At 43.0% G+C, this 11083-nt stretch overlaps 1 protein-coding gene across 1 annotated transcript; it reads left to right on the top strand.

Annotated features, from left to right (window-relative positions):
• The first annotated feature begins 1407 nt into the window (after window positions 1-1407).
• Window positions 1408-5167, top strand: LOC124716949 (cuticle protein 6.4-like). The gene is made up of 2 exons (XM_047243539.1): window positions 1408-1562; window positions 4723-5167. The coding sequence occupies exons 1-2, from the start codon at window positions 1548-1550 to the stop codon at window positions 4972-4974; spliced, it is 267 nt and encodes an 88-aa protein (XP_047099495.1). The 5' UTR covers window positions 1408-1547; the 3' UTR covers window positions 4975-5167.
• The last annotated feature ends 5916 nt before the right edge of the window (window positions 5168-11083 follow it).

An 11083-nucleotide genomic window follows, 5' to 3' on the forward strand; every position in this document is an offset into this window, starting at 1 on the left:
ATTTTATTTTTTTTTGTTTGTTATGAAAACATGTGACAGGAGAACATTCAAACTGAAAGCAACTTTTTTTATTTTCGTTTTCCTACCGTAATACCACTATCATCTACAATTACGAACACAACACAAAAAATCAACCAAATCGGTCGAGCCGTGCTCAAGTGATGATCTTCCACAGTTGATTTTAATTTCAGAGTTTTCCAAACATTTTCTTTCCTGCAAACCTTGTCCTGACACTTACGAACACAGAAAGACAAGCATCAACCAAATTTGTCGAGCTGTTCTTGAGTGATTATATTTCATACATGCGCTAACGTGTTAAATTACGACTTTTCCGTTGGATTTCCGTAAACTTTTCTTTCATACAGACCTTTACCTGCCAATATCGAACAAAACAAAAAAAAGGAGAACCAAGTCGGTCAAGCCGTTCTCAGGTGATGATCTTTCATGTTGTTGTTGTTGTTGTGGTCCTGAGACTGGTTTGATACAGATCTCCATGCTGCTCTATCCTGTGCAAGCTTCTTCATCTCCCAGTACCTACTGCAGCCTACATCCTTCTGAATCTGCTTAGTGTATTCATCTCTTGGTCTCCCTCTACGATTTTTTCCCTCTACGTTGCCCTCCAGTACTAAATTGGTGATCCCTTGATGCCTCAGAACATGTCCTACCAACCGATCCCTTCTTCTAGTCAAGTTGTGCCACAAACCCCTCTTCTCCCCAATTCTATTCAATACCTCCACATTAATTATGTGATCTACCCATCTAATCTTCAGCATTCTTCTGTAGCACCACATTGATCTTTCATACATGAGGCAATTGGCCCTTGCTTATTTTTAGATTTGTGTCGGAGGTTTTTTTTTTTTTTTTTTTTTTTTGTTGAAGATCTCATTTCGCAGTCAGACACATATCTGAGGGCCTCTGTCATTAGTTATTATTGTCGGGGGATTTCCAAGTTAGGCCTCTATTTGTGCTGGTTAACCTGAGATAACCGTCTAAATTTGACGATAGCTCACGAACTGTGGGTTGAGAATCTTCCAGTTAGCCATTTAGAATGTAGTAGAACTGCCTCAGTCTCGATTTCTTTTTCTCTTTCTCGGGAGACTCCAAAACTCAGTGGAAATGTATGATTACGTATCCGATCTGGAGAAGAGTGCTACATCATGCAAGACAATTATGTAGACAAAACTGTTTGTCCCTTTCCGTTTCCCGCTTACGGCGGAGTCAGTCCACCTTGAACTACCTGTTCAGCGTATGCTCTCACGTGTTGCGGCCACAAGGCGTGGTGCGTGGAGGGAGGAGCTGTTACGTGGCGAGACTCGGCCGAAACCTGTCCTCGCTGACCATTCCTCCCAGCTGTTACCCCCGTCCCCCCCTCGTGCTCCACTCTTCCAAATCGCTCGCCACTGGAGTCAGTCCAGTCGACCTTCATCCACCGCCACACCTTCCGTTCCTGAACCGCCTATATATACTCGGCGTCTGGACAGAGTCTTCAGCATTCGCACGCAGTCTTCATCTCAGAAGAGGCAGTTCACCCCCAACAACCTTCAACCATGATGAAATACGTGGTAAGTGTCTGACAGACCAACAGGTATTAGACGATAATCTTTGTACGTCAAACGCGATGCTGAACTCTCATAACGCTTGAGCAAAAATCTATCCAGTTTTCAGGGTCTCGCCGGAAAGTCTCACACAGATACAACGGATTTAACTTGTTTATTATTTATTGATCGAAACGTATGAGGTTAGATTGCGACAAGGCATGAAAGGTAGCAGATACTGGGAACTAAATAACACTCAGTTTTAAAAAGGACTGTGGGGGCACACGGATGTTCATGTCACATTCTTACCCTTCGGTGGGACAATTGTCCCTAAAAGTCTGCCGGCCGGTGTGGCCGAGCGGTTCTAGGCGCTTCAGTCTGGAACTGCGCTGCTGCTACGGTCGCCGGTTCGAATCCTGTCTCAGGCATGGATGTGTGTGATCTCCTTAGGTTAGTTAGGTTTAAGTAGTTCTAAGTTATAGGAGACTGATGACCTCAGATGTTAAGTCCCATAGTGGTCAGAGCCAGTTGAACCATTCTGAACATAAAAGTCTGAGAGTAACTAATTTTCACTGACATGGCGATGTTGGGACCAATAGGAAGGATGAGAGGTTAGAGCTGACGTTCCTTTGAAATCGTTACAAGTGGAACACAAGCTTAGTTGTGACAGAAATGTAGAAGGAACTATGTCATATACTTTTTGAGGGAATCATCTTAACACTTGTCTTAAAGGAGGCACCACGTAAAATGAATTTATCATATAGAGGAAAAATGGTGGATCAGATCCCCATCTGGATCTCCAGATAGAAAGCGTTCAGACTACGATTACAAAGATGAGGATAAAATATAACGATTTCCGAGGAATCAGAGCACAAAATCTTGGAAATTACTGTAGAGGAATGGAAAAATGGGTAGTAGAAATTACTGAATCTAACTGAAAAGATAATAGAGACTGCTGGTCATGCGAATATAGTATGACAGTAACATCGTCATCAGGAAATAGGAAGGAGAGTAATGGAACGAGTTGCTACAAGGACACAGTAGGTGTATTATTCATATCCGTGTATATGAAATTAGACAATGTTAAAGTCGAACAACGTGTGTTCTAATAGATCCAGAAAAAGTCAAACTGACGCTGGGAGGAACAGTGAAAGCGAAAAATTGAAGAGCAGTCAAGATACAGAATAAATAAAATAAATAATTCGTGTTCGTATATTTAAAGCAGAAACCTTTTTGGACAGCACACTTACTGATTAAGAACATCAGTTTGTCTTAGAACTTGGCAATAAATTCAGTCTGCCAGTGCATGTATCCACATAAGCACTCCTAAATACTATTACACTTGCACTGACCGGAATAAAGAGTGTTATGGAGCATGCTACCACCAGCTTTATTGTACTTGGTCGCAGTGAAAGCACAAATGCATGAGTTTTCGTGAGACTTATTTTGAAAAATGTAGTGCCAAATTATTAATTCCATTACAACATTGGGGTTATAAAAGTTATTGGTTGCTGTTTAAGGAAACACTTGTATGTGGGATGTCGTAGAAAATTTCTTTAGACAGTTTCTTTTCCTTTTGTTTTCTGACAAACAGTATACAATAAATATTAGTATCGTTGATAAGAGGTGCATATTATATTTCTTCAGTTACAGATTAATATGGCTTCTCATATAACTTAACATGCAGTGCACTAGTTTTGATTCAAATAGGTGACCCAGATCTGGATTTGATCTGTGTGGAAAATTAACGATTGCTACTCTGGCACAATATCCAGCTTGAGTGTGGTTTTAGGCGATGTTTCAACATATTTTAGGCCAATATTAGATTGATTCCCAATGTGTATCTCAGAATATATGACATAGAAATATTAAAATATGATAATGCACGAGACGAAGTTTACACGATTCACAGATAGATGATGCAGATCAAATTCCTCCCCTAAGTTAATTGATAGCAATGGTGACAGAAAGGGTATCCAGCCTCAGTGTTAAAACAGACACATCTTTCCCAAATCAAGAAACACAGCAGACCCTAAGCAAATGGAGAACGTTAATTTTCCTTCTGTTGTAGTCAAACAGATAATATTAAATGTAGCAGCTGTACAGGGACAAACAAAATGTAATTACAGGGTGATAGTTATGGAACTATACGAAATAAAATCGTCATAACTTCTGAACGGTTTGCGTTAGAAACGCACGGTTGGTTGCAGGCCTTAATGGGAATTAGTAGGTGCCGTATGGTGCGGTTTAGCGACAAAGCCCACTTTCATTTGGATCGTTTCGTCAATAAGCAAAATTGGGGCATTTGGGTGACTGAGAATAGGCATTTCGCGATCAAGAAGCCTCTTCACTCTCAATAGGTGACTGTGTGGTGTGCACTGTCTAGTCACGGAATAATCTGTGCGATATTCCATGATGTCACAGTGACTACCGAATGGTACATGAAGGTTTTGGAAGATTATTTCATCCCTATCATCGAAAGTGACACTGATTTCGACAAGATGTGGTTCATGCAACAAGGAGCTTGAACCCATCAAAGCAGGAAAGTGTTCGATAACGTGGAGGAGTACTTTGGGGACTGCATTCTGGCTCTGGGGTACCCAGAGGCCACTGGCATAGGTCTGAATTGGCCGCCATATTCTCCGGACCTGAACACATGCGACTCCTTTTTGTGGAGCTATATTAAAGACAAGGTTACATCAATAACCCCAAAAACACTGCTGAGCTGAAATCAGCCATTCAGGAGGTCATCGACAGCATCGATGTTCCGACACTTCAGCTGGTCATGCAGAAATTCGCTATTCGTTTGCTTCACATCATCGTCAATGATGGCAGGCATATCGAACATGTCATTACCCTTATCCAAATATCTGCAGTGAGGTTTGCGTGTTTAATAAAGGGTGTGCACGTTGTAGTTTGTAATTAATTTACCTTTTTTCATATACTTCAATGTTTGTCACCCTGTATATATCATCTATCATAATATACAATAATAGCAGCTCAGTAATGATTGATAATGTGAGCCCAAGTATTAAACCCTGTGGACATATGCGATTTTCCATGTACAGATTCAAAAATATGCTCTCTTTCATGCACAGCCAGACCAATTAAAATCCTCGTCAGCTTCGTAAGGTAATGTAATTTTTCCTGAGTCTGTAGTCCTAAAATAACGTTCCACACTTTGCAGGTCCTGGCCCTGTGCCTGTTCGCCGCCGTCCTCGCCGCTGAGGAGTCCGCCCCCAAGGAGAAGCGCGGCCTGGCCTACGCCACCGGCCTCGGCTACTCCGCCCCCCTGGCCTACTCTTCTGGACTCTACGGTGGATACGGATACGGGTACCCTGGATACGCTGCCGGCTACTACGGTCTCGGCTACCGTGGTCTGGGATACAGCGGCCTCGGCTACCACGGACTCGGCTACTATGGCGGTTACCACTACTAAATCTCACAGACTGATATCAATCCACTGTCCTGACAATCCATTCACTATCTTTGCCGATCCAAGTGGCATTCAGCGAGCCTAGTCCGCAAAATAACTGCCAAGTCATGTGTGTGTACTTGGCAGTCAGTTCCTTCCCCTGACTGCTGTGACAGTTAATAGCTCAAACAATAAAAACTCTTCTTTACTTTATAAATGTGTGGGTTTATTTTTATTTTTTATTTCTCCTTTTTTCCTTCTTCTCTCATTACCCTATTTTTTAAATTCCTATTTTCACTTATAAATACTTTTCTATGAGACCACTTTTCTGAACTACCAGCTTCTTAAAGCAAATCAGTAACTGATTCTGTGTTATAAGAACCCATGGATCGCATTAATTTGTTCTTAATATCATTTCGGAATGATACATACACGATATATGACTTGAAACTTACACATCTTTCATTGTGAGAACCTTTCAAGACATTGGAACCAGATTTTAGGTATATGATTTACGTGGATAGTCCGTGTGGTTCACGTAAGTCTTGTACCAGGTAAAATACTGAATCAAGTATGTTTTCCTTTAGTGGAACAATACGCTTTTTAACAGCATTTGGATGGTCGTGAAAATACGAGTGCAGAAACATAACGCTTGTTAGTTTTGATATTAAAACTTATCACAAAAATATGTGCGAAATGTTCTAAAACTGAAGAGCAAAGTGGCGGAAACAACTGTTAAGATGCAAACAGTATCAAGTGGGTCTCTCATTCCGTAACAGTGGCCTGCGCTACGAAGGTTTGACGTACTCGTATTTTCTCCTGGTAGTACTTGATACGACATTCACTGGTGTGCAAAACTTCAGAACGGAAATTCATTCGCATGATGTCTCACAGCCAAGTAACGCAACTCGAAGAAATTTGGAACATAATAGAAAGAACATCTACAGTATAGTGTAGAAGGTAATTGAAAGGCATGCTCAGTGAGGCGAACAGAAGTGACACATTTATTCAGAAACAATAATTACATTGGAGTCAATGTGAGTTATGATTGCAAAAGGCAAGACATGTAATATCTACATCTACTTCTACACGATTACTCTATAATTCACAATCAAGTTTCTGGCAGTGGTTCACCGAACCACCTTTAGCTATTTCTCTACGGTTCCACACTCGAACAGTGAGAGGGAAAACAGAGCACTTAAATTTTTCCATGCGAGCTCTGATTTCCCTTATTTTATTATGATGATAGTTCCTCCATATGTAGGTGGGTACCAATAAAATGTTTTCACACTCCGAACACAAAGTTGCTGATTGTAATTTCATGAGGAGGTCATGTAGCAACGAAAATCGTCTTTGCTTTAATGATTCCTACCGCAGTTCGCGTATCATGGCCGTACCATTCTCTACCCTACTAAGTGATAATACAAAACGAGCTGCCCTTCTTTGAACTTTTTCGATGTCGTCCGTCAATCCAGTCTGTTGCGGATCCCACGCAGCATAGCAATACTCCAGAATAGGGCGGACAAGCATAGTATCAGCAGTCTGTAGAGCAGACCTGTTGCATTTTCTGCCAGTAAACTGCAGTCTTTGGTTTACTTCCCCCCACAACATTTTCGATGCGATCGTGTCAGTTTAAGTTATTCGTAACTGTAATCCCTAAGTGTTTAGTTAAATTTACAGCCTTTACATTTGTATGTGTGGTGTCACCGCCAGACACCACACTTGCTAGGTGGTAGCTTTCAAATCGGCCGCGGTCCAGTAGTATACGCCGGACCCGCGTGTCGCCACTGTCAGTGATAGCAGACCGAGCGCCACCACACGGCAGGTCTAGAGAGACTTACTAGCACTCGCCCCAGTTGTACAGCCGACTTTGCTAGCAATGCTACACTGACGAAGACTCTCTCATTTGCCGAGAAGATAGCATAGCCTTCAGCTAAGTCAATTGCTACGACCTAGCAAGGCGCCGTATTCAATCGATATTTCTTATATGAAGCCTGTATCATCCAGAGCGATGTTATACAATTATGGATTAAAGTATTCCAGAAGCTACGTACTTTTCTTTATAGCATTCATTACGTATCCTGTTTCAGACCTCACGCCAGCCTGCGTGAGTTTAAGCGCGTGCCTTTCGGCTTCCTCTCATTGTGTCTAGACTGTCTTGTCTAGACACAACAGTATGTTTTATCATGTAGGCGAAATTTGGCTGATTCTTTTCGGTACTCGTGTGAATGACTCTTCATTATTTAGAGTCAGTTGCCACTTGCCATACCGTATAGATATCTTGTCGAAATCGTTTTTCAGTTTGCTTTGTTCAACTGATGACTTTATAAGACGGTAACTGACAGTGTCATCTCAAACGATCTAAGAGTGCTGCTCAGATTGCCTCCTAAATCGTTTATGTAGACCAGAAACAGAAGTGCGGCTATAACACTTCCTTGGGGAACGCCAGATATTACTTCTGTTTTACTCGATGACTTTCCGCTAATTAATACGAACTGTGACCCTCCTCACAGGAAATCACGAATCCAGTCGCACAACTGAGGGGATACTCCGCAGGCACGCAGTTTAGTTAGAAGTCGCTTTTGAGGAACGGCGTCAAAAAGTCACTAATTTGTGAGTATGAGGAACTAATTGAGCTTCATAAGAACGATGTTTTTTGATTCCTTGCTATGTGTGAATAAATCGGTTTCTTCGAGGTAACGTATAACGTTCGAACACAGTATATGTTCAAAAATCCTACTGTAAATCGACGTTAGCGATACGGCTCTGGAATTCAGAAGATTACTCCTACTTCCTTTCCCGGGTATTGGTGTAACTTATTGAACGTTGCAGTCTTTAGGTACGGATTTTTCGACGGGCGAGTGCTAAGTATGGAGCTATTCTATCAGCGTACTCTGAAAGGAATATGACTGGTATACGACATGGACCGGAGGCCTCGCTTTTATTAACTGATTTAAAGTGCTTCGTTATCACCACGGCGAGCAATACATGTTCTGCAACCCGCTCGCATACTGGCCGCCAGGTTGGTGAAGGGTCTCCCCACCACATCCCATCCGTGCTCGACTGGATTTAAGTCGCGGGAATGCGCAGGCCAGTCTGTTCGCCGAACATCCAAGAGCTGCCCGGTAGGGCTACTGATAAAGAACCGATTCATCGACATATCGATATTTTTTGACCTAGTAGATAGTGTCGGAAGTTCCATGCGGCTTTTCGCGGATGATGCTGTAGTATACAGAGAAGTTGCAGCATTAGAAAATTGTAGCGAAATGCAGGAAGATCTGCAGCGGATAGGCACTTGGTGCAGGGAGTGGCAACTGTCCCTTAACTTTGACAAATGTAATGTATTGCGAATACATAGAAAGAAGGATCCTTTATTGTACGATTATATGATAGCGGAACAAACACTGGTAGCAGTTACTTCTGTAAAATATCTGGGAGTATGCGTGCGGAACGATTTGAAGTGGAATGATCATATAAAATTAATTGTTGGTAAGGCGGGTACCAGGTTGAGATTCATTGGGAGAGTGCTTAGAAAATGTAGTGCATCAACAAAGGAGGTGGCTTACAAAACACTCGTTCGACCTATACTTGAGTATTGCTCATCAGTGTGGGATCCGTACCAGATCGGGTTGACGGAGGAGATAGAGAAGATCCGAAGAAGAGCGGCGCGTTTCGTCACAGGGTTATTTGGTAACCGTGATAGCGTTACGGAGATGTTTAATAAACTCAAGTGGCAGACTCTGCAAGAGAGGCGCTCTGCATCGCGGTGTAGATTGCTCGCCAGGTTTCGAGAGGGTGCGTTTCTGGATGAGGTATCGAATATATTGCTTCCCCCTACTTATACCTCCCGAGGAGATCACGAATGTAAAATTAGAGAGATTAGAACGCGCACGGAGGCTTTCAGACAGTCGTTCTTCCCGCGAACCATACGCGACTGGAACAGGAAAGGGAGGTAATGACAGTGGCACGTAAAATGCCCTCCGCCACACACCTTTGGGTGGCTTGCGGAGTATAAATGTAGATGTAGATGTAGACATCGATAGATATCGGTGCTGATCCTCGAAGTGGCAATATCGATAGCCGATATTTTCATTTTATGTTATTTTTCTCCCAGTTTTCGATAAATATTTGCAATTGTAGTAAAACGTAATTTTACTTCCACTGTTTGAAAGAGTGTCACTACTTTTTGAGCTTTCATCACTTCCAGTCTTTCTTTTTGACTGTATGAAGCAAACATATGTGGCACAAAAGAAGAAGGACTCAAACTGCACTGCCGGGTGGCGGTGGGAATAAACCACAAGATTTCCGACGTGAAGAAAAAGAAAAGCAACTATTGTGCTATTTCTTTGGTATTCTACAAAAACAGCTGCTGAAAACGATTAGCAAAAATGTAAATGACAAGATTGGTCTTAACGGTGGTCGGAGACGTGTGAGGGGAAATGCTGACGTAATCGGCGCTCGGCGTTCTGCGCTACCAGCAAAAGCTGCAACATTTAGCTTCACCACGCGATTTTGAGGCCACAACTGCTAGATCGCTGGCGACGGCAGAAATGAAAAAATAGGGAAGTCGACATGAAGTGTTCCGGGACAAATGCGATACGTGAAGAAACCGAACGGCGTACTCATCGGACACCTTTTACTGTGTCACTTACGTGCAGTTACCATTGTTACCAAAGTGGTTGTCACCAGGCGTTAACGTGCATCATTTTCCTTTCAGTTCTTGCTTGCTCTAAGAGGGATAGACAGGCTCCTAGCATGTTGATGTGCAGTATATCCAATAATAATCAATCACTACGTGAACATGCAGCTCTAAAGCCTGAAATATATTTACAACATACAGCCGATTTTTCTATAGGCCGTTAAGACAACATTTTATCTTCGTTTTTATCGATACATTTTTCCTTCTGTATCTACAGCCAATAATGATACTTTTTTTTAAATATCAAAATATTGGATTCTAGGTACACTATGTGATCAAAAATATCCGGACCACCAAAAACATACGTTTCTCATATTCGGTGCATTGTGCTGCCACCTGCTGCCAGGTGCTCCATATCAGCGACCTCTGTAGTCACTAGACATCGTAAGAAAGCAGAATGGAGCATTCCGTGGAACTCACGGACTTCGAACAGGTGATTGGGTGGCACTTGTGTCATACGTCTGTACGCAAGATTTCCACACTCCTAAACATCGCAAGGTCCACTGTCTCCGACGTGATAGTGAATGGAAACGTGAAGGGACACGAACAGTGGAAATGCGTGCAGGCCGACCTCGTCTGTTGACTGACAAAGACCGCCGACAGTTGAAGAGGGTCGTAACGTGTAATGGGCAGGCATCCATCCTGATCATCACTGAGGAATTCCAAACTGCATCTGGATCCACTGCAAGTACTACGACAGTTAGGCGGGAGGTGAGAAAAGTTGGATTTCATGGTCGAGCGGCTGCTTATAAGCCACATATGACGCCCTCGCTTGGTGTAAGGATCGTAAACATTGGACGATTTAACAGTGGAAAAACGTTGTGTGGAGTGACGAATCACGGTACACAATGTCGCGATCCGATGACAGGGTGTGGGTTTGGCGTATGCTCAGTGAACGTCATCTGCCAGCGTGTGTAGTGCCAACAGTACAATTCGGAGGCGGTACTCTTATGGTGTGGTCGTGTTTTTCACGGAGGGGGCTTGCACCCGTGGTTGTTTTGAGTGGCTCTATCACAGCACAGGCCTACATTGATGTTTTAAGCACCTTCTTGTTTCGAACTGTTAAAGAGCAAGTCGGATATGGCGACTGCATCTTTCAACACGATCGAGCACCTGTTCATAATGCACGGTCTGTGGCGGAGTGGTTACACGACAATAACATTCCTGTAATGGACTGATCTGCACAGAGTCCTGACCTGAATACTATCTTTGGGATGTTTTGCAACGCCGACTTCGAGCCAGGCCTCACCTACCGACATCGACACCTCTCCTCAGTGCAGCACTCCCTGAAGAACGAGCTTCCATTCTCCAAGAAACCTTCCAGCACCTGATTGGACGTATGCCTGCAAGAGTAGAAGCTGTCGTCAAGGCTAAGGGTGGGGCCAACTCCTTACTGAATTCAAGGTAATGCATGGAGAGCTCCACGAACTTGTA

This window comes from Schistocerca piceifrons, chromosome 9, assembly GCF_021461385.2.
Source record: "Schistocerca piceifrons isolate TAMUIC-IGC-003096 chromosome 9, iqSchPice1.1, whole genome shotgun sequence".
NCBI lineage: Eukaryota > Metazoa > Arthropoda > Insecta > Orthoptera > Acrididae > Schistocerca > Schistocerca piceifrons.